Source organism: Panthera onca, chromosome B4 (assembly GCF_046562875.1).
Source record: "Panthera onca isolate mPanOnc1 chromosome B4, mPanOnc1 haplotype 2, whole genome shotgun sequence".
NCBI classification, from domain to species: Eukaryota; Metazoa; Chordata; class Mammalia; order Carnivora; family Felidae; genus Panthera; species Panthera onca.
In genome coordinates this window covers 43,954,547-43,981,534 of record NC_138345.1, presented here as the reverse complement: position 1 = coordinate 43,981,534, position 26,988 = coordinate 43,954,547, and the positions used below count along the sequence as shown (strand labels likewise).

The 26,988-nt window shown below is 40.3% G+C and overlaps 2 protein-coding genes across 4 annotated transcripts; one reads left to right on the top strand and one right to left on the bottom strand.

Moving 5' to 3' along the window:
- Nucleotides 1-69: 69 nt before the first annotated feature.
- On the bottom strand, nucleotides 70-26,383 carry TMEM52B (transmembrane protein 52B). 3 transcript variants are annotated; one of them, XM_078450098.2, is made up of 7 exons: nucleotides 26,019-26,383; nucleotides 13,257-13,442; nucleotides 8,268-8,413; nucleotides 6,094-6,137; nucleotides 3,461-3,499; nucleotides 2,758-2,924; nucleotides 70-1,511 (listed from the first exon to the last, which is right to left on the bottom strand). In XM_078450098.2, the coding sequence occupies exons 3-7, from the start codon at nucleotides 8,319-8,321 to the stop codon at nucleotides 1,270-1,272; spliced, it is 546 nt and encodes a 181-aa protein (XP_078306224.1). In that variant the 5' UTR covers nucleotides 8,322-8,413; nucleotides 13,257-13,442; nucleotides 26,019-26,383; the 3' UTR covers nucleotides 70-1,269. The 3 variants fall into 3 exon arrangements, with proteins under 3 accessions (XP_078306224.1, XP_078306223.1, XP_078306225.1); XM_078450097.2 differs by lacking the exon at nucleotides 13,257-13,442; XM_078450099.2 differs by lacking the exons at nucleotides 3,461-3,499; nucleotides 13,257-13,442.
- Nucleotides 16,988-26,523, top strand: OLR1 (oxidized low density lipoprotein receptor 1). The gene is made up of 6 exons (XM_060658410.2): nucleotides 16,988-17,186; nucleotides 19,706-19,807; nucleotides 21,535-21,780; nucleotides 25,323-25,462; nucleotides 25,768-25,883; nucleotides 26,379-26,523. Exons 1-6 carry the CDS (start codon nucleotides 17,111-17,113, stop codon nucleotides 26,521-26,523), a joined length of 825 nt encoding a protein of 274 aa, XP_060514393.1. The 5' UTR covers nucleotides 16,988-17,110.
- Nucleotides 26,524-26,988: the final 465 nt, after the last annotated feature.

The window sequence follows — 26,988 nt, the reverse complement described above, 5'->3', positions numbered from 1 at the left end:
AGATGTCAATATTAAGAGCGACAAATCCATGTACATAATACTTTACAAATCTTGTCATTTGTATCTAGCTTATTTGAGCCTCGCAACAATCCTTGGAGGTGTTATTATCCCCTATTTTACAGATGAGGAAACTCCTTTAAAGATTTTCAATGATTTATCTAAGGTCACTGGCAAGTAATTTTTCCCCAATACACTTTACTTTCTCAGCTGTCCAGTAACAATACATCATATCCCCAATTGTCCAGTAGTATTTCAGGCGGACAGCTTAGCACGACACGGCAGGATGCCATCCGGGCTGAGTTCAGTTAGTTACTCCAAGAACTGGAGAGGGGTGCAGATCGGCTCAAATGGGAGACGACATTTTCTACCATGGCCACGAGGTGGCAGTGAAGGCCACTCCTAGAGACTAGTGTGGGTCACTACAGATAACCTGGCTTTAAGGGGTCGGCCAGAAAGAGAAAAGAAGCCAAACAATGCCATTCTTTGAGAAAAGACTGCGTGTGTCTGTGCAGGCGTGCACGCGCGCGCGCGTGTGCGTGCATGTGTTTGCAAGGCAGAAACACTGAGAAATTAATAGAAAGTGTTACTGCACTCCATGAAGTTTCTCATATTGCTAGAGAGTAGGACCAGGGTGAAGGAAAGACCTTGATATTCGGCACTTGGGTACCGTATGTACTCTGTTCCCTTAGCCCGTGTCTGCAGTCCTACCCCTGGATCCTGAATGTCCACTTAGGTATTACGATTACCTGGGTCCACTTAGGTATTAGGTATTATGATGCCAAGAGTGTCACTGGCATTCAGTAGAAAAGTGAATGTTCTCTCAAGAGGAAGAATTCACGGCTTCAGTGCATTCATGTCTATGGCTGTGCCTACACTCTTGTCTTTCTCCTCAAATGTACCACAATCTACTCTTGCGTTACAGCTGGCAGAAAGAAAAACCACCTGCAGTATCCCATAGGCAAAGGAACTCAATAGCTATAGGCATTCAAGGTACTTTTGATGCTTTCTTGGTTCAGGAGTAGTCAGCATTGCTAGAGGTTAGTTGCAAATTCTGGCCACTGGATAAAGAATTAGAGTTCCCAGTTAGAGCATTCCGTGTTAGAAAATACATGTGGCTGGAAACGAAGAGTGGGAAGCCATCCTTTCCACTGAATAGTGTATAGTCGTCATCCTAAATCTTCCAAAAGTTAGGGGGAAAAAATGTCCCATTTGTCTGTCTGTGGCTATGCTGGGGATCCCCCCACCCCATTTATAAAATCAGAATTCCCATCAGTTGGAAGAGGGTCCTGCCCGAGGAGACTCGTCCACTGGAGACAGCTGCTTTTCTTCTGGCACTGGGGGTAGGTCAGGTGTTTTTGGCCAACACCTTGCAACGGTGAAGCGACTCATGTGAAGAGCTTCTTCATACCCTGGGAGGGTGTCCAAAGAGGGAGGCAGTTGGCCCAGGGGGCTGTGGGAGTGAGCCACAGCCAGGATTCTTCGAGCTGCAGGGCCAAATACCGACTGCAAGGCTAGTGAGAAAAGAAGGAATAGAGCTAAAGAAAATGCGGCATCCTCAGAAATCAGGGACTTACAACACACTTAATTTCCCTTCGTTTTTAGCAAGTGTCCAAACTCATTGTCACTCTCGGCCACAGATGTTATGAAAATCCCGCGAGGGCTGTTTAGAAACCAACTTCACTCTGCTAGGAGAGCCTGTCTTCTCTGGGGTCCTCGGCTCATCTAAATTGTGTTCCCATATCTCACAGCCCCGTCTTTTCCCTTTTATAGACTTTACACCAATGCACTGATAATGCAGACTCCTTAGAAATATTTATTTCTGTCTTATTTCTCTCTTCTCTAAAATGACCATAAGAAAAGCAGGAAAGGTGAACAGCAAACATATTTTTTTTTTCAAAATAAATACCACAATGTTGGGCCACCGGCTCTTATATAAATATAATATAAAGAAGAGAACCGAAGGAGATAAAGGAAAGTGTTTTATGATCCTCAAGGGAATGGTAAGCTACTCCTTAAGTATATCCATAGATACGCTACAGAACAAAGGGTTGAAAGTACGCGTGGCTAATTTCTCCAGAGAGATAAAATAATATATATTAGTAATAGAAGATACAAGTTCTCACAAAATCCAAGACATTTTTGAAAAAAGGGATACACTCATGGTTTAAAATTGCTTCATCAAAATAAGTTTATAGACTGGGTAACTCTTCCTATGAAACATTCCCAATGTTTTCTCCAACGTTCTACTTCTTCACTCTATCATGAGTCCGACTACTACGGGAGAAGACAGCATCAGCATGAGGCCAGGTCACCACACCATCAGGCTCCCTGAAATTAGAATGACCCTGAATTCTAGAATCTTCAGTACTCTTCAGGGGTGCCTGAGTGGCTCAGCCGGCTAAGCATCTGACTTTGGCTCAGGTCAGGGTCTCATGGCTCAAGTTATGATCTCGCAGTTTGTGAGTTGGAGCCCTACGTCAGGCTCTGTGCTGACAGTGCGGAGCCTGTTTCGTACTCTCTCTCTCTTTTTCTCTCTCTCTCTCTGCCCCTCCCTGGCTCATGCTCTCTCTGTCTCTCGAATATATATATATATATATATATATATATATATATATATTTTTTTTTTTTTTTTTTTTTTTTTTTTTTAATTTCAAACAGTTTCTAAAAAATACGATTCAGTCCTTGTTTCTATATCCGTTGCTCTGTCCTGATGGTTCTTTTAATCCCAGTGCAGTGTTATAATGTCACAGTACTCACAAGTGATAGTGCTCTGGAGAGTGCTGTCATGATCAAAAGCGAGGACTGTCACTTCATAGGGAGGCCGGCCCTCCTCTTCCCCGTTTTGCTGGCGACTCAGACAGCAGCGGAAGCACACAGAAGTCAGGCCACACAGAAGCAGCAGCCCGCCAATGACCACCAGCAACCTGCAAGATGACCACGGGGCAGTGACCGCCCTGGGGTCTGGTGTGTTTCCCAGCCCCGGCAATAATCAGCCTTCAGTGTCTGCACTCTGACTTTGTTTGAATATTTTATGGAATGACCATAATACTTCTTTATACACATATACTTATTCGTCAGCAAGACTGAATCGGTTCATTAAAACAATAAGAGATTTAATGCGGTGTGGAGGGTCTGTTTCTACCATAGAAAGTATTCTCCTTCCTGTAGAAATTTCTGGAGCTAACACTGAGAAAATACACAATAACCTTTCGATGTTGGTGGAGGAGAAGGTATTGAAATAGGAAATCCTGGCATATTGTCACATAGTTAACAATGAGGTAAAGAAACTTGACTTCGTGGGATGCAAGGTTAAGTACACTGGGTGTCTCATACATTTTTTTTTTCCCTGCCATCAGTATATTTAAAAACTAAAAAATAAATAGATAAAAAAACACAAATGCCCTTGAGAAAAAGAAAGTTCCTTTGAGATGTCTTTCTGGGTATTAGAGTTGAAACTTACCATATATACCAGAGATGTACCCAATCTGTGGTCAGGCAACTATGGAGAAAGAATAAAGGTGTTTGGAGTTTTTTTTTTTTTTTTTTTTTCTGTAATAAAAATATAGTCAATGCCTATTGTAGTTCCAGAATCAGAAATATGAGTTACAATGTGATAATGCTACCTTGTTATAATAAAAGCATCACAACATATATGTGTGTGTGTGTGTGTGTGTGTGTATACTTTTTTTTTAAGTTTGTGTTTTAATTCCAGTTAGTTAACATACAAGTTATAGTGACTTCAGTATAACCAGCGGAACATATTACAAAATGGGATGCCTTAAGAAGCATTTTATACTACAGATGTCATGGTGTAAATATTTTTGTATAGCACTATAAGACCGACTTGAGTAGTGATTATGAAAACAGCGTTTATAGAAAGGGTAGTCGTGACCACTGTAAACTGTTACGAGGACAATTATCAGGGAAGAGCCTGGAATGTAAGTTTACCAAGTTTGAAAATGGATATGAAAGTTGACGTTTGGATACATTAGCGATCAGTAAAATTTAAACAGAAAGAAAATTTTAGTTATAAGACGAAAGCAATGCAGTGAAGTTTGTAATTTACATGCTGTCAATTGTCGCAAGGGCCACCAGAAAAACTCTCACCATAAAAGAAAAAAACCTGAACTTTCACATCCAGGATCAAAACTGATATGCACACCCACTGAAGCCAAACGGGAAGGGACAAAACTGTCAAGCCCAACTTCGCTGTGTCGGAAGTTAATTAAATTAACTGAAGTAATAATGGCAATTATAAATTTTCTCTCTAGGGATGAAAAATATATGGATTGCGGGAGAGAAGGAATTGTGGGGTAAGCTCAGGAGTACAAAGGGGAAAGAGGAACTATTTATCTTTGAAGAGGAACAATTTTTTTTTTTTGAAGATAAATTTAATTATACTTTCTGATACACTGAGCTATTGAAACCCGTTGAAATTCACTTCAACCTCCTCTTTTCGGTTGTACATTTGTAACATATAGTTTGCTTTTTCAGTAAATAGTGTCTCCTGTAGGTTTTCTCACATTCCCCATTTATTTAAAGCCTCTTCTTGCTCTACAGTGTTACAATTCTCACTCTGTTAAAAATTATTCTGCCATGTGGTATTATATATATATATATATATATATATATATATATATATATACACATATACATACATACAGTGGAGTATTACTCGGCAATCAAAAAGAATGAAATCTTGCCATTCACAACTATGTGGATGGAATTAGAGGGTATAATGCTAAGCGAAAGTAGTCAGTTAGAGAAAGACAAATATTGTATAACTTCACTCTTATGAGGACTTCAAGAGACAAAACAGATGAACATAAGGGAAGGGAAGCAAAAATCATATAAAAACAGGGAGGGGGGCAAAACATAAGAGACTCTTAAATATGGAGAACAAACAGAGGGTTACTGGAGGGGTGGTGGGAGGGGGGGATGGGCTCAATGGGTAAAGGGCATTAAGGAATCTACTCCTGAAATCGTTGTTGCACTCTGTGCTAACTAACTTGGATGCAAATTTAAAAAAGAAATTAAATAAAAATGGAAAAAATAATAATAAAGAACATAACAGCTAAAAACAAAAACGGACTCTTCCCATATTGGTAGGTGTCTAAAACCTCAGACAGTGTGACAAGCAGTCAAGGCCACCACCATTTCCCCTGGGTTTAACAGACTTAGCTATTGAGAAACCCTTCCCATGTCTAAATATGTGTTTTCCTTCACTCTGAGCAACTGTTTTGTTCCAACTGGCCCTGCTTTTTTTTTTTTTTTTTTTTTAAAGTAATTTACCTCCAAGTGAAATGAATCTCTTCCCCTTGTGTGTCCTCTGTGTCTATGTAAGACCTAATCGTGATAGGTTTAGATTAAGGGATAATGACCTCAAAGTCATAGCTAAAGGACATGTGCATTAAATAGTGATATGCCCCGGGGCGCCTGGGTGGCTCAGTCGGTTGAGCGTCAGACTTTGGCTCAGGTCATGATCTCACGGTTCGTGAGTTCAGGGCCCGCATCGGGCTCTGGGCTGACAGCTCAGAGCCTGGAGCCTGCTTTGGATTCTGTGTCTCCCTCTCTCTCTGCCCCCCTGCCCCACACACACTCTGTCTCTCTCTGCCTCTCAAAAATAAAGAAAACTAATAAAAAAAAAATCTAGAAAAAAAAATAGTGATATGCCCTAAAATACGGAAAATGCTTTTCATACCTCAGGTGGTGATGCTACTTTGGAATTACCCAAACTTATCTGCCCAGGATGAGATTTTTGAACCTAGTCTGTCTTGATGAGTCACGAAGAAGCATGAGCGAGAAAACCTTTTGCAAATCTCTGTGACTATATAAACGGAGGTTAATTCCGATGTTTTAAGGGGAAGATTGGCCATGGGGGGAAAAAATGCTGTCAGTGATTTTAAGTACGTAGGATGACACCGTGGTGAGTGTCTTTATTTTTGGATAACCCTGTCTGTGATTAGTGGGCTGATGGTCGTGTAAGTAAAGATAAAGGGAAGTCACAGATATCTGATGACCCTTTGACCCTGTTTTGGGTACTAATGTTTTTGTCTGTTTCTCCTGCTTCCCAGTCGGGTCTCAGATACTTACTGTTCAGGACTCACACAGTTCTCCTCACATCTTGCCCGAGGAAGCTGTAGGAAGGGAAATAGTCTCAGACAGGGAAATGTCTCATTGCTCTGCTCAGCAGCCTATCGACTGTTCCTCATGACTCTGCGTTGTTAGACTGCATGGAGACAGCCGGGAAAATATGAGGACGAGGTCAGAGGGTCAGGCAGGTTGAGGATTGTTGGTTTTCATTGCTCCCATGCCCGCTGATTATTATATTTGAAATGGGAGAACCTGGAGGAACAAATATCTTGGCTTTGGGGGGGAGGTTATGGTTTTGTTTTGTTTTTTGGAGGTGGGTGAGCATTACACCTTAGGCAGCATTTAAATCAATTTGTTTGTCCTAGAAATTTCCTGATCTGTCCCTCAGGATATTGTTATTGTCTTCCTAATTCTCTCCCAGTTACAAATTGCATTCTAGACCACTCCTCTTTTTTATTCCCTTAGTGCATCAATAACACACTATATGAAAAAAGAGAAGGGGACAAAGGAAGGGAACAATTTTATTTATTCAGTGGCTACGATACGCCAGTCAGCTAAGAATTTTCACTATGTCTTAACATTTCATTGCAATAATCATGTAGGTGGGTATACTTAACCTTATTTTGAAAGATTAAGTGATGGAGGCAAAGGAATTTAAGTTAACATGACCAACTGTGTGCTCCCACTGAGGTAGCCAGAATTCAGATCAGCCTTTATCCTATACATGCGTTGAATGAATTAATAGAACAAGGGATAAATCTGCTCTAACGACTCCTCGGTATTGCTAGCAAGTCCCTTCTGCTAATAATAATGAAAGCTTCTACTCCTTTTTTACCTTGTATTTCAGTTGACTTTCTCCCCAAATAGAGAAACTTGCATTCAGAGACTGTGTCTCTCTTCCAGTAACTTGAATGACTTAATATTTCCAGGAAATCAACAACAAAAACCACAAAGGCCCTCAACAGGGAACAGAGAGTTGTGCTCATTGCGAGTTTATGGAAACGAGAGGGGACACACACTATCACGATACATCAGGCAAAAAGGGTTTGTAAAAGGACTAACCAGGTGTCTTCTGCAGACAACATTTGAGAATCTCTCTCTCTCTCTCTCTCTTTTTTTTTTTTTTTTATTTTAAAATGGTTGGTCACTAAGGGTGACAAAGTGTATTTTCTCAGCCCAGCCCTGGTTCTGTGTTTCTTTTTCCTGACTAAAGGTAAGAAAAGCTTAATGTGCCAAACAGCTAAAATACTTCGTTTGGGTATTATTGCAAGAAGGAGAAGGAGGAGAAGGAGAAGGAAGAGGAGGAGGAAGAAGAGGAGGAGAAAAAGGAGGAGGAGAAGGAGAAGAAGAAGGAGGAGGAGGAGAAGGAGAAGGGGAAGAGGAAGAAGAAGGAGGAGGAGAAGGAGAAGAAGAAAGAAGGGGAAAGAAGAAGAGGAAAGAAAAAGAAGAGAAAAAAAGAAGAGGCAAGAAGGAAAGGGAAAAGCAAGGAAATGAAGAGGAAGCAAAAGGAAAATACAAGAAGAAAGAAATGGATTTGCAGACATTATTTTAACGAGGACATAGAAATCAAAACAGACAGTCCATCCCTTGCTAGCTATGCAAACTTCCCCTTGACAGTTGTCCAGGATCATCAGTCTAATGACCCTTTTCTCAGCTAATGAGTTACTTAGGGCCTTCTGATTTTTAGTGGCGAGAAATAAAAAGTCCAAAGTATTTCAAAAGAATTTTTCCTCTGTTAACTTATTTCTGATCCGGAGGCACCTAGGCTGTTAGAACTGTACCAGTGCTGATGTGGAAACTCCATTCAGGGAAACTGTGTCATTCTTTTTGATAATACATTTGGGATTTTGAGGGACGGGTGATACGATGCTAAAAGAAATATTGATAAGTGGCCCTTCCGAATTACCATAGCTACCCTGCATGTATCTCCGGTTGCCCTAATTTCTGCCACCCCCCCCCTCCCCATTTCACTGATGTCATTAGCCACTCATGGACCGCGAAACACTATAACACTAAGGAAACATTCCAGTCATTCTTTCCCCACGACCCCTTTGGTCCAATATGTGTCTTTCCTCTCATCCATTTCCCCCAAGGGTCTTCTGAGAGTTGATTTATCTGAGAAACAAACAAACAAACAAACAAACAAAGGTTTGCTTTTGTGTTTTCACACTCACCTGGATGAAATACACCAGGGCAGAGGCTGTCACGGCCTGGGCTTGCATCACCATGGGGGCTGAACCGCTTCTCCAGGATCACGGACTGGGTGTCTGTTGCCTCCTTTCCATGCTCTGTGCTAGGTCAGACTTCTGGACCTAGAGGACTTAAGGAGACAAACTTTTCTCAGCAGTAAATCAGTTTTCTTCTTCTCGCGCGCTCGCTCTTTCTCACTCTCTTTTGTTCTGTCCTCTTATTCCTTTGGGCTTTTATTTTCTGTGGTCTTTCTCTCCCCTTTCATCCTGGCTTCTTTCTCTATTTCTACTCTGTTTTTATGTTATCCACATTCGCTTCCCCCTGCCTTCCTTCCTTCCCTATTAGTAATCCTTTCTGTAGGTCTTTAACTTTCTCCCACTGTCCCCAAAAAGAAGACATTCAAGGAGGACACATCAGTCCTCAGAATTACGTATTTCTCTAGGCAGTGGTGAGAAACTTAACTTTAGGAGGCTCAAAGGCAGATTGCTGGTGATCAAATAAGTTCTCGTCTCCATCAGAAAAAGAGTAATATTCTTGGTCCTTCACCAGCATATTTCAGGGCGACTGTTGAATAATTGCCAACCTCCATTCACTCCCCTTCTCCATGTGATTAGCCCTCCTCTCCTGCTCTCTGAAACCCTCCCCTTTACTATGTTGATAATCAACTCTCCTGGTTCTGGGTCATTTATTCTTAACCATTGCAGTAGGACTGAGAGGTTGACAAATGGACTGGAAAACTCTCCCATCTTTGAGGAAAGCAGGTTTGGAGATTAGAATGTTTGGGTGGTGACCACGAAATTCCCCTCTACCCTGACTTCAGTTCTCATTGAAACAGATAAGTCAGACAGACACATACAAAAAATGTTTTAGCTAGGTTCCAAGATCTATAGGTCTTTAGGTTTCTGTCTCTCTCTCTCTCTCTCTCTTAAATAAAATCTAAAGTCAGAATAAAAATAAGCACACATCGGGGCGTCTGGGTGGCTCAGTCGGTTAAGCATCTGACTTCAGCTCAGGTAATGATCTCGCAGTTTGTGAGTTCAAGCCCTGCGTCGGACTCTGTGCTGTCAGCTCGAGGCCTGGAGCCTGTTTCAGATTCTGTGTCTCCTTCTCTCTCTCTGCCCCTCCACTGCTCACGCTCTATGTCTCTCTCTCTCTCAAAAACAAATAAACATAAAAAATTTAAAAATGAGCAAACATGGCAAGGGAATAGTTGTAAAGAAACATATCTATAGGAACAAATGAATGCTGTATAAGTGATTTATACTTAAGTCAGAAATCATTTACTTCATAAAGTATTTCAAAAAAACTTCAATATGCAAAGTATTTCATAAGAAAATTAGACATTAGTTTACACACATATATCTGTCTCATAAGAATTGAATAAAACCACCTTTTAGATCATATCTAATTTTACTGAGTGATTGTTGAGGGCAACTGTGGGGTGGGATTGATTCAAAGAGTCCCCACACAGCATTAAATGAGCATGGAGAACATAACTTTTTTTTTCCTCTTTCTCTCTTAGCTAAGGAAATCAAATAGTGACAGAAAAGCCTGGTGATTAGATAACATTAAGTTCCAAAACTAAATGATCATTGCTTTATTTTCTAAAAAGTAAGGAAGATGGAGCTAAGATGAAGAGTATTTTTCAAATCTCAGCAGAAAACTTGGCAAGGTGGGAAGTATTTCATAGGACCGGGAGACCAGAAAATCCCTGGCTCTCTACTAAATTATTATGTCGTTTCTCCAAGCCTTAATTTTCCCTTTTACAAAACAGGAGAGGAATGCTCACTTGACTTGTTGTTTCATAGAGAAAATACCACCAAAGACATGAAGGATTTTTATTAGAATATTTCTATTTCTATTTAGAGTGTCCTGCACATGATAACATCACTAATCTTTCCCTTCTCTCTCTCTTGTCAGAGATGCAATAGAGTATCATGGCTAAGAGCCTAGCTAGGTTATCTGGGATTAAATACCTGCTGTCTCACTTAATAGCTGTGTGATCTTGGGCAAGTTATTATATCCCTGTTGGGTCAGCTTCATTCTATTCAAAGTGGGGTAATAGTAATAATGTTACTTCATAGACTTATAGAGATTCAATAAGGTAATGTGTGTGAAATGCACATAATTGTCCTGATGTAACGAGTATTTTAGAAGTGTTAACAAGGATTCTCTTGATTTCCATTCAGTTTTACCAGTGACCTTCACCTTCAGTATGCTGAATAACTGATGTCCTGTCAGTATATTATTACCATGGCCATGTTTTAGCTTTCCTGGTATTCCAATTTTGAATATTTCCCCTTGCTGTTCTGGCCATCTCTTCCCCAATCATCCCAGCCAAACCTGAGTGAACAGGTTTTCCCATTACTATGATCTTTGCCCCCACTGCACTTTCCTGCATGTGATTGCCATCACCTTTTTGCCCTCCAGCTTTCTAACAGGTTTGAACAAAACACGATTCTTTTAATGACCTCCTTGTTAATATTCTTTCTTAGAATAACTACTGCATTTTTTTTTTTCCTCACTGGATTATTCTTCAGAGAAGTAGAACTTCTTGTTTATCCTAATGAGAGTGATTATGTCTTGTGGCAATTTTAACCCCCAGTTCTGTCCCTGTCAAAACCTCTACATCCCGAATGTTGAGAGAGGAGAGAGGATCCATGTAGGAAGACGAAACAGGGTACAGACTGGAAGGGAAAGTGGCTGAGATGGAGGGGAACGACCTCATTTCAATCCTACACAATTTTGTAGTTCTATTAAGTTTGTGAATCATTAGCTTTTGACCAGGTTGTTAAAGACTTGGAGTGGAACCAATGGAGGGTACATGTACATAGAGGTCTTTCACTTATGCCTAAGGAAATTGTTATACAAAACTTGTAACAAGTGGAGCTAAAAAATTACTTGTTTCTGGCCCCTTTGATTATTCTCCTTTTGACCTTGCCTATGTCAGATGACCAACCATGAATTCCCTTCCTTTCTGTGCCTCAGTGAAATAGAGTCCAGGACTATCTTTACTGTGAGTCACCAAGCACGAGTTATAAAGTGTTGAGCAGTGAGTTGGGCCGCACCCATAGCTTCAAAAATAGATAATAAAGCAGAAGACATCAGTTTCATCTTGCAACGACTCCACCAGGAAGTGCTCTATCTTATGAATCAAGATTGCAATGTAAGCATTGAGTGACAACCTCAGAGGCATTGACACTCAGGATTCGATTTAAGGAAATTTAACAAAATAGAAGGGATTAAGTTTATCAAAGTATTATTAGTTTTATATACCATAAAACACATTACCACAAATTTTATGAGCACACATTATATATATATATATATATATATATATATATATATGTATATATATATATATATATATATATATATATATATATATATATATCACAGTGCCTGTGGATCAGAAGTATGAGCACAGATTGGTTGGGTCTTCTACTTAGGGTCTCACAGGCTGAGGTCAAGATGTCTTCTGGGTTGTATTCTCATCAGAAGACTCAACTGGGGAAGGATATGCTTCCAAGCTACCTCAGGCGGGAATTCATTTCTTTGTTTTTTAATGTTTCATGTATTTGTTTTGAAAAGGGGAGAGAGAAAGAATGGGAGGGGCAGAGAGAGAAGGAGAGAGAGAGAATCCCAGGCAGGCTCCTTGCTGCCAGTACAGAGGGCGCTGAGCTCGATGTGGGGCTCAAACTCACAAACTGAGATCCTGACCTGAGCCAAAATCAAGAGTCAGATGCTTAACTGACTGAGCCACCCAGGCACCCCAGGAATTCATTTCTTTGTGGTTATAGGATTTCTGTAAGCTTGCTTCTTTAAATCTGGCCAAGAGGAGGGAGAGAAACTTTAGCAAAATAAACACTATAACTTATGTAATCACAAATACATAATCATATACATTCTATCACTTTGGCACATCCAAACCATGGATACCACCCACACTGAAGGGGAGAAGATTACACAAGGGCATGAACAACATCAGGGGGCAGGAAATGAGAACTAGTTAAAGTCTGTGAATTTCGTCCAGCTATCTGCCACGAAAGGATTGTAGAAATTATCCCACAGGTTTTGAAACCCAAACGTCCATCAATGGATGAACGGATAAACAAAATGTGGTATATACATACAATGGGATATTATTCAGCCTTAAAGAAAATTCATGGGGCGCCTGGGTTGCTCGGTCGGTAAAGCATCCAACTTCGGCTCAGGTCATGAACTCACAGCTCGTGGGTTCCAGCCCCACGTCGGGCTCTGTGCTGACAGCTCAGAGCCTGGAGCCTGCTTCGGATTCTGTGTCTCCCTCTCTCTTTGGCCCTCCTCTGCTGGTGCTCTGTGTCTCTGTCTCTCAAAAATAAATGAACATTAGAAAAAATAAAAAGAAACTTCTGAGACGTACTACAGCACGGACAGATCGTGAAGCCCTAATCTAAGTGAAATAAGCCAGACACAAAAGGACAGATATTGTATGTTTCCACTTATATGAGGTACCTGGAGTAGTCAAGTTCATAGAAAGAGAAAATAGAATGGTGGTTTCCAGGAACCGGGAGAAGGAAGAAATGAGGAGTTATGTTAGTCACGGTCCTCTAGAGAAACAGGACCAATAAGAGGGTGCATATTTATAGAGAAAGATGTATGGTAAGAAACTGACTCATGCAATTATGGAGACCGGCAAGCCCAAATCTGTAATGTGGAGCAGCAGGCTTGAGACCCAAGAGAGCCAAGGTGAAGTTCCAACCCAAAGGCTGGCTGCTGGAGAATATTTTCTTATTTGGAGGAAGATTAGTGTCTTTGTTCTATGCAGGCCTTCAACAGATTGAACGAGGCCATGCACATTAAGGAGGGAAATCTTTACCCCATTGACTAAAATGGGAATCTCATCCAAAAACATTCTCAGGGAAGCTCAGAAAAATGTTTGACCAGATATCTTGGCACCCTGTGGCCCAGACAAGTTGACACATATTACTCACCATCACTGGAGTCACTGTTCGAAGATTACAGAGTTTGGGGCACCTGGGTGGCTCAGTTGGTCAAAGGTTAAGCGTCTGACATGGGCTCTATGATCTCAGGCTCTGTGCTGACAGCTCGGAGCCTGGAGCCTAGATTCTGTGTCTTCCTCTCTCTCTCTCTGCCCTCCCCCACTCACACTCTTCTCTCTTTAAAAAATAAATAAACATTAAAAAATGAAAGAAAAAAGTAAAATTACAGAGTTTCCGGGCACCTGGGTGACTCAGTCGGTTAAGTGTCTGACTTCGGCTCAGGTCATGATCTCATATAGTTTGTGAGTTCGAGCCTCGCATCTGTCAGCACACAACCTGCTTGGGATTCTCTCTCCTTCTCTCTCTGTTCCTCCCCTGCTCTCACTCTCTCTCTCTCTCTCTCAAAATAAATAAATAAACTTAAACAAAATTTTTTAAAATTAAAAAAATGAAAATTACAGAGTATTAAGTTGGAGAAGAAGAATAGTGAGCTGAGTTCTTGTCTGGCTTCAGGTAGAAAAGAGACGTTTAGTAAATCTCTTACATTTTCTGGGCATTAGCTCCACTTTCTCAAAATAAAGAATGAAGACATATTTTCCTTAAATGCCTTTGTATTTTTAAAATCCAGCTTATGCTGGTGATGTTTTAGTAGCTAAGAATCTCAAGTATTAACTGCCTACTGTTTGCAGAATATTATAACCTATATGGTATTCCAGGGCGATAGGAAAGAATAAGCTTTTCTTAATAGAAGGGGATCCAACTTTACTCATAAAGAGCTTGTAATTTGTTGGAGAGAGGGAATAACTTTAATGGAATGGAAAATCAATAGAGTGCTCTATTAGAGTATATAAAATGAGGGGGTGGGAAACTGATGATGTAGCAGGATTCTTGCACAGAGAATCGTGACACAGAGGCTTTTCTTTCCAGGAAGCAATTTTATTCCCGTGGGCACCCCTCAGTTGGGTTTGCACCCGAAGAACCGAGCCCCGAACACCACGTGGTATAGTTTTTAAAATATATTTTCTACTTCCTTGTCTCCCATAAACGGTAACACACAAATATGTAGTCTGATTAAGTGGTCTTATGTTACAAGATCAAAAGGATGTTGTCATATATAGCCCGGTTGCCTTGAGGTTTTTGTTTTTGTTTTCTTTCCTTAGGAAGGGGACTCTACCACAGTGATGGCAATCCTACCTATAGATATTAAGTGCAGAGGATTTTTTAAGAAAATAAAATGTATTTGAAGGGAGTACAGGATTTGTAGAGCTCATCACCAGGTCCCAGACTGCTTAGGGAGCATCTTATGAGTATTGACCCCAAGCACAATGGATGATTATTTGGTCCTTGGTTTCGTGGGTGGGATGTGAAGGTGAACATCTGAAGTCTGAGAAATCTAGCTCAATCTTAGGCCTCCTTCAAAGAATGTTGTTCTTTCTAGTCCTGGGTGTATCTTTGGGTGTTTTAGCTACATGGACACATATGTCTTTCCAAGACACTTCTTCCTAGGACAATCCATAAAAGGTAACTAGCTCACAAGAAAAATGTGCTATGTCCAGATGCCTGGGTGGCTTAGTTCGTTAAGCGTCCGACTTCCGTCTAGGTCATGATCTCACAATCTGTGGGTTCGAAGCCCGCATCGGGCTCTGGGCTGACAGCTCAGAGCCTGGAGCCTGCCTCAGATTCTGTGTCTCCCTCTCTCTCTGCCCCTCCCCCCCTCAAAAATAAAAAAACATTAAAAAAGGAAAAATGTGCCATGTCAACAAGTATACATCTGTATCTCATCTTAATCCACTAGAATATTGATGGCATACAAAATAATTGAGTCACTGTGGGGAATGATAAGGTGCCCTCTTCCTTGAGATGTAATTTCAGCATTTATTAATTCATTATCAAAAACACTTTCCTGAGATTCTATTTATGCGAAAGTCGCCATGGTGAATTCAGGCAGCAATCTTGTTTTCTGGCACTTACAGTCAAAGGACGTTGCATAGCGCTTGAGTGATAAAGGTAAGTAGCATTGATTTGTTACAAGCTGATTTGACCAGGATATATTTGCTACATGCTGAGCTTTTCTGGTGAACTGTATCACAGAGCAAAACTTTAAGTGACAGATGAACTATGTTCAGTTTGGTGTCAGATACCTGGCACAGAAAAAGGGAAAATAAAAAATCCAGGAAGGAGGAGGGAAAAGGAATCCTAATTAGGCTGTCAATATCAGTGATTTTTCTTCATAGTTTCCTAGGTATTTTATTTATGTATGCATATTTTTTCAATGTTCTTTTATGTATCCCCTCCTTTTATTTTTTTCCCTGGCATAGTTTAAGGCAAATTCCAGATATCCCATCATTCTGCCCATAAATACTTCAGAAAATATCTCTAGTAAATAAGAACTTTTAAAAAAGCATGTAGAGGCGTCTGGTTGGCTCAGTCAGTTGAGCGTCCGACTTCAGTTCAGGTCATGATCTCATGAATTCAAGCCCCGCGTCAGGCTCGCGACTGTCATCTCAGAGCCCACTTCGATCCTCTGTCCCCCTCTCTCTTTGCCCCTCCCTCATTCATGCTTTCTCTCTCTCAAAAATGAAAAATGTTTTTAAAAGTATGCATAACTGCAGTAAGACATTTCTTCTCTGGTTAGGAGGTTGTAAAGAAAAAATAGGTGAGAATTCTATCAATGAATTCATATAGTCATCCTTACAGCGAGATCAATGAAGAGTCTTGTGACTCCAATTATGTGTAAAATGTATTCTTTTCTGGGTAATTCAACTATGCTAAATATTACTACTACTAATATTATAACTATAATTTATTGAGTTCTTATGTTTGAAGTACAGTACTTAGCATTTTCAGCCAATATTTCACATGAATCCTTATAGCAACATTATCAACATTATCCAGTGGACATTCCAATGTCCCAATTTATAGACAAAGACATAGATCCAGGGGCTCCTGGTTGGCTGAGTCACTTAAGTGTCTGACTTTGGCTCAGATCAAGATCTCATGGTTCAAGAGTTCAAGCCCCGCCTCGGGCTCTGTGCTGACAGCTCAGAGCCTGGAGCCAGATTCAGATTCTGTGTCTCCCTCTCTCTCTGCCCTTCCCTGGCTCACACTCTGCCTGTCTCTCTCTCCTTTGGAAAAAAAATAAATAAACATTAAAAAGAAGAAGAAAAAAGACAATTCTCTAAAAAACAAAAAAAACAAAAACAAAAAAAAAACCACATAGGTTCAGAATGTTAAGTAATTCTCCAAGATTATAGATCAAGGGCTTAGCAAAGGAAAGATTTGAAACTAGCTCCCTCTGGCTCCAGTGTTCTCACTGGTGCGATGTTACACTGCCACTGTATGAAATAGTGCTTCGAATTAAGTTCTAAAATTATCATGGTCATCATGGCTAGAGATGAATCCTGTGATTACCTCAAAAATTTCTGATCTATTGCTGATTGAAACAGTCAGGATTAAAAGAGATTTATGAAAGTTACAATATAGAGAAAGTCTGCTACAGTGAAATAAACAAATAGGGACACTGGAATTATGGACAGAGGAAACTGGCTCTCCTCTAATGCTCACGGAAAATACAGTTTTCCCTTTCATAAATTACCTAGTGAAACATCCTGAAATACTTAGCAGAATCACCACTTTCCCCACTTGCAATAGACATAACCCAAGAATTTGCGTCAGCCGACTTCCCAGTGTGAAGCAAAGCCTCTTCTTCCTCCTACCAATGATTGAGTCATTCTTCAATTAGATAGTAGTAGCTATTTAAGCACTCCAGCAGGAGCTCACCAATTTTTACTTTATGCAGAAGTCCTTGACTGCTTCACTCTCTCATTCTTGGAGTGAATTTGGAAATGATTTTTGATGACCTTAAGAGTACGACTATGAAAGACCAACCCGACCAGAAGCCAAATGGAGAGAAAGCTAAAGGTACTAGGGGTGGGTAAATGTACATAGGGACAGAATCCCAGGATTAGCTCAACATGTAAAGGAACTGAATAGAGGATTAGACAGCTTAAACACCAGAGTGTGGAAAAACAGTATAGAATTAGTAACACTTACTTAAAAGAAAGAAAAATTAGATGTGAATGAACTAACTTGCTTTGAATGATGATGTAGCAGATACTAATAATTTTTATGGAACATTTATCATAGGCTGTGTTCTCTGATATCCTCTCTACGTGCATTACTTCTCTGAATCTTTACATCTTGAAATTAGGACTATTGTAATCCCCCTTTTACAGAGGACTAATTGGGGATCAGGGGAATTAACAAAACCACTCATTTTCAGGCAGCTAGAATTGTATCACAACCTCCCCTTTATCAAGAATCCAATCCATCAGAAGGTTAAGGAAATGTTGAATTCACCCAGTGTATACAATGATACTTTTTATAATAAGTCTTCTTGAGCATTGCAAAAACAGGATATCTTTTTATGAATTATCCAAAGCAGATGAAATGGTATTCAGTATAGTTGAGGGCAAATCACGTCTTATTGTGTACCACTGCCTTGAAAATTGTAATTTTTTGATATATACGGTAAGTTAAACTCCTTAAATGTAAATTAATTCATAATCCCAATTCCACAGACAGTCTGAGTAAATTGCCTTTTATCTTATACCCATTCCCAGAGAAAGGAATAAAATACAAATAGGGGAAGTTGTATTTGTACAATACAAGTGTTGTCAGGAATTTGGATAAAGACGTTCCAAGTCATGTTCCCATAAACAAGATAGAAATTTCCCTCAACAGGGAAAATAAGTTTGAACATGGAATGATTGAATATTTGAGTTGCTGAACTTAACTTGGTATGAAAACAGTGCTGTCATTTACAGGTAAACCTACAAGTCAACAATAGTCATTTGTTCATTCATTCATTCATTCATTCACTCATTCTTCATGTAGTAAATAGGCCTGAATTTTATTACCATTATGAAGCTAAATCTTCTCTCAGAACCTGATTAGATCAATCACCTACTACAAAGAATCCAATTGCTTTCTGATCAGAAAATCACTACCGGGAGCCGAGATTGGGTTAATGGTCTCTACCTACCCAGGAAATGGGACAAAGGGTGACCTGTAGAAAATGGGAGTATGTGCCTTCCCCACACAGGTGTGGATCCTGTGATTTCTTCTAAAAATTCGGGAGTTTCATCGCTCAAGAGTGGTAGACATATTTGGTCTTCTATAGTATAGAATGAATACGGACCAAAGGGAAATATTGGTTGAAAGATTTACACAGATATCTACCCCCAAGCTAGGATTAGGCAATTATTTGCAAGAGACACAACTATCTCCTACTTCTCTGCCAATTTGCCATATACACTCTAGGAGCTTAACAACTTTTGAACCAGTGAATGAACTGTATTTCTTCCTGTTACAATTTCTATTGTGTCTGTCTCATCTCTAAAGTCTAACAGAAGTGCTTTTGACATAATGAGAACTCTGTGAATATATTCGACCATTAATTGATTTGGATCATTGCACATTCACACTGGAAATTTGTGATGCAGTGTTCTATGCTGCATAGCGGCTAACAGATTAAAGGCCTATGTTTGGATCTTAACATCTGTGTGATCTTGTACAATTCACTGAAACTTTGGGTTTCCTTGTCTACGTATAAAGGATAACATGACCAGTGCCTTATTTGTGTATTGTACAGGGTGAGAAGTCCAGATGCGTTATGTGAGATATTTTCCTGCTGAACCAAAATATCTGTGCTTTTTTTAGTGATGGAACACATAATTAGGCATTCATATACCTGGGAGCTACATGATTTATTTTTATCTATAATAATGATGAACTTTCCTCTTGTAACTACAGGGCCACAGCTGGTGTGAGTATAGGACATGACATTAATATGAGTCAGGGTAGTATTGAAGTTTCATTCCTATTTTTGTTTGGTCAATACCTCAGTTCCAAGATGTAATTTCAGTAGAATAAAAATTGAAAGCACAAAAACAATTCTTTGAGGCAGTCTGTTGATTAACTGACTAAAGCTTATTTGCTTGGTATCTGACCTTCTTTTATGGTATGCTACTTATAAAACACACTGTATGTGAGGTGTGTGTGTGTGTGTGTGTGTACATGCGCACACACGATCTATATTAAAAATATAAAGTTGATCGAACAAAGTTGGACTGAGGGTTTCTTGGAAAGTCATTGTAGGGAGAAGAGATGAGTATAAGCTTTAGAATCGGATACCTAACATCACATACCTGGTGTTGAATCCTGGCTCTTAAACAGCGTCAAATGTGTGACCATGGGTAAATTACTTATATTATCTGTATTTTTCATCTATAAATATGGGTAATGAACTATTGGCAGAGTCCTTGGGAGGACTAGAGGTAAGGAGTGCAAAGTACCAGGTACAGACTGTTTCCAAAGAATTGCTTGACGTCTTGCTTCCATCGTTTATGTCCTTCTGATTCAATCCTCTATCATTCTAGGTCTTTATTTTCTTTCTTCTCGGTGGTGGTGCCCTGCCGCTGTGCTTCTAGGGGTCCTTTGCTTGGGATTACTGGTGACTCTTATCATGCTGATAATGCAAGGTAAGTACTAGCACAGGGAAGTGATGGAGGACAAAGTGAGAACTTGCAAACGTGGTTAATTCATTGGTTTCATAACAACTACAAACATCCTTGATTTGGATGCGTTTTAGGCAAACTGTTTTTAGAATGAGCTGGAAGATGAGTAAGTGTATTGTGCTTATCCCTCAAGTTGACTGGGACGTGGAATGAAGATTATGAATGGTGGGTTTTTGTTTTGTTTTGTTTTTATAACTTCATGGGTAAAGTCTGTTTAAATCCTGGAATGATGAGAAAGAAAATAATTGGAAGCAATTAAGCCACGAGATCCCCTAAGAGACCCAGAAGGAAAAGAAATGTCATACAGTTCACACTGAGTTTTAATAGAGGTGATTAAATACCAATTTAAAGTTAAGAATCAGAGGGGCATCTGGGTGGCTCAGTCAGTTACGCATCTGTCTCTTGATTTCGGCTCAGGTCATGATCTCATGATTGGTTTGTGAGTTTGAACTCTGCATCGGGCTTCGTGATTCATTCTCTCTCTCTCTCTCTCTCTCTCAAAAATAAATAAATAAAGTTAAAAAAATAAATTTAAGAATCAGAAACACCCTCTTAATAAATGAAACACTTAAAATAAATGTAATTCGAATTTATAATATGGCCATTCAGAAAAGAGGATGTTGACAGGAAAAGAAGGGATAAGAAGAATGAGAATGCCCAAGAAGGAAAAATGGTACAGATCACCTGCCTTATCTGCCTGTGTATTTAAGTTGTAGATCTAGGTTATTTCATCTATCTAGAATCTAGATCATTACAGCCTTTAAGTGCTATTTGTCTCTCAGTTGTTGGTTAAGATCACAAACTATTTTTTTCGATCTGTTAACACTTAAGGCCTTCCCTAATGACTAGAAGAAGTGCCCTTGACTCAGTGGTGGTGACTGGATGAGTCTTCCTGTGAGAAGAATCACTTTACAACAGAGTCAGATCTGGCCTTCAAGCCAAGGGGTCTGTTTTGTACCGAACCATCAAGCTTCCAGAACTGAGACATTTGACCCTTAATATTAGTTGCCTGTTAGACTTCACAAACTTTATGCTCTCCTCACCCTTCCTAAAATGTGCTGAAGAAAAGGCAAAAAAAAAAAAAAAAATCCTAAGAAACAAAAAATGTTTGAAACTGTTTTGACATAGCAACTTAAAATCTGTGTCTCCAATAAAAGGGTGTCACAGTTTTTAAATAAAATTAGGAAGTTCAAAAGGGTAGTGAGTTAGCAGAAGAATAAAGAAACAAACAGAGTAGATCATTAATGACAATTGCTCTTGATAATGTGTCTGGTTAGCATCTATTTCAGACTGTATTTTATTTATGTCACTGATATACCACTTATCTTATGATTGCTTTTAAACTTTTAAACTTGTGTATTTAAGTTGTAGATCTGGGTTATTTCATCTATCTAGAATCTAGATCATTACAGCCTTTAAACTTGTTAGTAACCATCAATAATAAGTAAAATCCTATTTTGTTTTGTTTGATCAAAAGTGCTTGTGACAGTTCCTGATATTTAGACAAAATGCTGCAGAAATACCCAATAACTTTTTAATCCATAATTTCTGAGTAAATTTGGGTCATTTTCCAGCAGTTTCTCTGCTGTCAAAATAGATCATTTGATTTGATTCTTTGGTTTCCTCAAAATCCAGTGGAGGGATTTTTACTGGAGATTGGTAATGGAGTTCTTATTTCAGCTCTGATTTAGTATCACAGGTGTCTGGTCTCCTAAAGCAACATCAAGCAAACCTTACCCACCAGGAAATTATACTGGAGGGACAGATTTTAGCACAGCGGCAGGCAGAAAAAGCTTCCCAGGAGTCAGAAAAGGAACTCAAGGAGATGATAAAAAACCTTACACAGAAGCTGGATGAAAAATCAAAGAAACAGATGGAACTTCATCACCAGAACCTGAATCTCCAAGAAGCTTTGAGGAAAGCAGCAAACTTTTCAGGTATGGAGGGTGGAGAGGGATCTCTTCTTTACTTAAAAAAAAATTTTTTTTTAAGTATTTATTTTTGGGAAAGCGCAAGCAGGGGAGGGGCAGAGGGAGGGTTAGAGGATCTGAAGCCGACTCTGTGCTGACAGGCTGCAACAGGGAGCCCATTGTGGGGCTCCCGCTCAGGAACCCGGGAGATCATGACCTGAGCCCAAGTCAGGTGCTCAACCGATTGAGCCACCCAGGTGCCCCGAACTCTTCTCAATTTTTAAAATTCTAGTTTTGAGACTTCTCTGGAAGAATGCTCCCACCCCTACCCTTTGCCACAGATTCTTACTTCTTTCCATTCTAATGTATCTTAATCATTGATTTCTTTTCCTATGGGGTTTCCTTTGTCCCTGGGTAGCTCTACATTAACTTTATGCTATAACACTATTTCTTAAAATATGCTACATCTGTTTAAATTAAATCATCGGAGGCAGGCTGACCTGAAGTGTTGGGTAGGTACTTTAGATAAAAAAAAAAAAAAATACGAAGGGCCCAGAAAGTCAGTTTATCTGAGAAGAATTGATTTAATCTCAGAATCTAGGAGGCAGGTGGAAACAGCATCTATAAGAAGGGGATGATGATGTGAATTCTGCTGTTATTACAGAGTTATCTGTGTCATTTAGTCTTTCTACAACACGCAATTAAATCAGGCATATGCTTTTCATCATAGGGAGATTTAAGGGACGTGAGACGGAGATCCTTTCAGAGATGCATTGCTTCCTTGAAGGTGTATGAAGGAGTGCCCTATTCTCAGCATTAGTAACTAACTGCCACTAATAAACAAAGATTTCTCCAGTTTCTTGCTTGCACATGTCCGTGGATCTCAACGATGTAATTTATTTGAAAAAGGATTATGTGATAACAGTTCGCAAATACCCACAGATCGCTTTGGTTTAAGGATGAGAAAAATTGATAGCCAGATGAGTTAAATGATAATAATAATGATACACAGTTTTTTATAAAGTTTTGGAGTTAATAAAGCCCTTCAATATGTAGAGGGTTATTTAACTTTCCAAAAGAAGAGAGATTTTTAGATAAATTGATCTTTAGCAAGTGTCAGACATGTTATCTCATCTTTTTGTTTTTTTAAGTAATTTTTTAAAGTTTATTTTCATTTGAGAGAGAGCTAGAGAGCAAGCAGAGGAGGAACAGAGAGAGAGGGAGACAGAATCCCAAACCCAATGCGGGGCTCGAACCCACGAACCGTGAGATCATGACCTGAGCTGAAGTCGAGTCAGACGTTTAACCAGCCGAGCCACCCAGGCGCCCCTCAACTCTTTATTGAAGAGGGAGCTATCGAGGAAACGAAAGACTACATCATCTCTAATAAGGTGTAAGGAAGGAGACTAATATATCAAGGACAGGAATGTTTACATAAGCAGACATAGCCACATACCAACCAAATGATTTATTCCCCAGGTAGGGCTGTGAAACCATTTTTTTTAATCAGTTGTGTGAGATTAAATCTACATCACGGCCATCCGGAACCATCTCCCAGAGATTCCAGGCATGGGCAACCAATCAAAAATAATAAGCAATGTGTTTTTCACTGGTAGATAGCCCAGGTAAAACATTCCATTCCTTGACCGCGTCAGATAAAGGCCAATTAGTAGAGATGGCAGATAAAGTACCGCTTTTCACCAAGCAGAAGATTCTCAAAAACATTAATAGTAAAATACCACATGCAAACAACCAACCAGCTTTCTCAAGTTTGAGACAAGTTTTGAGTACGAAATTAGCGGTGGCTGTCAACCTTTGGTGTGCAACATTGTCACTCCAGTAGCTCTTAAGAAATGGCCATTTCCACGTTTACCCCAAGATTCTGTATCAAAATGTCTCGAAGGGCACCAAGAAATATTTCTTCAATTGATTCAAACTCAGGAGTTTGAGAGGTAGTGCCATGTAGCGATTCAACACGCGGTTCCTCGAGGGACCTGCCAAGTTTCCCATTCCCATACATTCCCATTTCCTCCGTGTGCCCAACGAAGAACAGGAATGAAAACTATTTGGCCATGTTGTCATGAGGATGAAACGAGTTAACATGTGGAAAGAACTGCCAACATTTTGGGGCCCATAGTGATATTCCTTTGTTAAATAAAACAAAAAGCTTTTTTTAATTAAACGAGGGGTGCTTGGCTGGCTCAGGTGGTGGAGCGTGTGACTCTTGACCTTGGAGTTGTGAGCTGAAGTCCCACCTTGGAGGTAGGATTTACTTTAAAAAAAATAAAAGAAATACAGGTGGTTCGAATGCCACATATGGCTATGTATTGAACAGCACGTGTCTAGAAACAGGAAGCTCAGTAATTTTTTTCACGTTTATTTATTTTGAGGGAGAGAATGCACAGGCACCCCGTGTGCGAAGAGTTGGGGGAGGGGAAGAGAGAGAGGGAAAGAAAGAATCCCGAGCAGGCTCCATGCTGAACATGGAGGGCCTCAATCACACAAAGGTGAGATCATGACTGTGAGATCATGACCTAAGCCGAAATCAGTCGGACGCTTAACTGACTGATGCCCCCAGTAAGCACAGTATTGAAGCCTAAATTCATTATTTGAAAAACCGAAGTTTTTAAATACATAAGCATACTTTTTTTATATAAAGATTTTATTTCTAGATTATCTCTACGATCAGCCTGGGGTTCAAACCCACAACCCTGAGATCAGGAGTTATGCCTTCCACCAACTGAGCCAGCGTGGTGTCCCCAGTGTATCTTTTTAATAGCAGAATTGCTATTATGTATCCATTCCCCAAACTTTTACTTCCATTACTCCAAACAGAACTTTAAAAAATAGATCAGAGGGGCACCTGGGTGGCTCAGTCGGTTGGGAGACCGACTTCGGCTCAGGTCATAATCTCGCGGTCCGTGAGTTCAAGCCCCGCGTCAGGCTCTGTGCTGACAGTTCAGAGACTGGAGCCTGCTTTGGGTTCTGTGTCTCCCTCTCTCTCTGCCCCTCCCCTGTTCATGCTCTGTCTCTCTCTGTCTCAAAAATAAATAAACGTCAAAAAAAAAAAAATTAAAAAAAAATAGATCAGATTCTCAAGTTACATGTCAGCTCAGTTTTGCTTTTCGACAGCCTTGCTTTTAATTTAGTGTACTAAAATCAGAATACTTTAAGAGAAATAAAGACTCTGAGTCTCTTGAGGGATTTGCAGAGTCTGGGTATAATTCTAATTAAGAAGAGATGATAGGTGGTGTGCCTGGATGGCTCAGTTGGTTAAGCATCCAACTCTTGATTTCGGCTCAGATCATGATCTCGTGGTTTGTGAGTTCGAGCCCTGTGTCAGGCTCTGTGCTGACAGTGCGCAACCTGCATGAGATTCTCTCTCTCTGTCTCTCTCTGCCTCCCCTCCCTCTCTCTCTCAAAAGAAATAAGTAAAACTTAAGAGAAGAAGAAGAAGAGGAGGAGGAAATGATATACATGTGACTGTCCTGAGGGAAGACTTGATTTAAGAATTGTAGACATATTTTTACTCAGGCATCACTCACTGATTAGATGTGCTATCTTTCTAGCTCCTTGTCCCCAAGACTGGATCTGGCATGAAGCAAACTGTTACCTATACTCCTCTGGCCCATTTAATTGGGAAAAAAGCCAGAACCATTGCTTGTCTTTGGATGCCCACATGCTGAAAATTAACAGCACAGATGATCTGGTGAGTTTTTATGGTTGTATGTTGGGCTGGAGTATTGCCTCATGGGAAACAAACCTGGTTTACACCCTTGGGGGAGGAGCACTTGTTTGAGTATCAGAATACTTATTTTCTGGCCTCATCTGGCCACTAAGTACACACATGACCTGGGATAGAGAGGTTACATAGTATCTTCAGCTTCCCAAACATTCCTGTAAAACTACAGTAAGGACGTCAAAGATCTCTTTTGGTTCTGCAGTTTTGTGACTCTAATCTAAAACGACCACACTGACTTTATCATCAATTTCGATCACTATCACTCCCCACAGGAATTCATCCAGCGAGCAAGCGCCCATTCCAGTTTCCCGTTCTGGATGGGGTTGTCTCTGAGGAAGCCGAGCAGCTCATGGCTCTGGGAGGATGGCTCTCCTTTGATGCCCCACTTGTAAGTTTCCTGTTCTTTGCTGACCCTGTGAGTGAAGCGGCTTCCACATTCCATACACTGTCTTCTTCTTGCCAGGGAGAAGCTGGGGGGATTTCTGAACCCCTCCTTCCCCACCTCTGCCAGACAGAGACTTACCCATTTAATCATTCCGACCTTCTCTTGAGTTTTCCTTCCCGCATTTTGCTTCAAGGCAAGGTTAGGGGCACCTGAGTGGCTGAGCTGGTTACGCATCCGACTCTTGATCTCAGTTCAGGTAGTGAGTTCAAGCCCCGCATTGGGTTCCGTGCTGACAGTGTAAAGCCTGTTTGGCGTTCTCTCTCTCTCTCTCTCTCTCTCTCTCTCTCTCTCTCTCTCTTTCTCTCCACCCATTCCCCACTCCTGCTCGCTCTCACTCTCTTTCAAAATAAATAAATTAAAAAAAAAAAAAAAGGTTAAATTTATGACCACAAGGTGGCAGTAAATCTACTTTTTTTGTTCTTTCTTCCCGATCTGCAGTTTTCGATTCCAGGGATCTCTTTCCCAGAGGTATCCTTCAGGCACTTGTGCCTATATACAAAGGGGAGCTGTTTTTGCTGACAACTGCATTTTAACTGCATTTACTATATGTCAGAAGAAGGCGAATCTAGTGAGAGCACGGTGAATTTGAAGGCTCTGGAAGCAAAGGAGAAGAATTTTCTTCTGGAATTGAAGCTGTACTTTATCATTTAGGCGTGAACCGAGAGAGCCCTGCGAACTGCCTGTTATTAGCTGACTGCAGAATTCCTTAGGAGAGACTAGGTCTGCAGATGCCTGGCTGGAGACATCCAAAATGTTGATTCTGTGTCTCTATTTTTCGCCTGGTTTCCCCAATTCCCCTGCCAGCCTTCAAACCTTCTCCCCTTTTTATGTTTTAAAGTTTTACTCCTCTTCAAGTCTTGGCAGCCCTCTGTACTCAGTCCTCTACCTCAGTGCCATCTGCCCCCTCACCCTCCTAAACCGCATAGAAAATGGAAAATGGAGAACTTGACCCCCTGCAAGCAGAAGGCGGAAAAAGGGGAAATCTGCATGGGAACAGAGCCGGTGAAGAAACAGAAAAGAGGAAAAGCCCATAATGGAATCAAGGAAC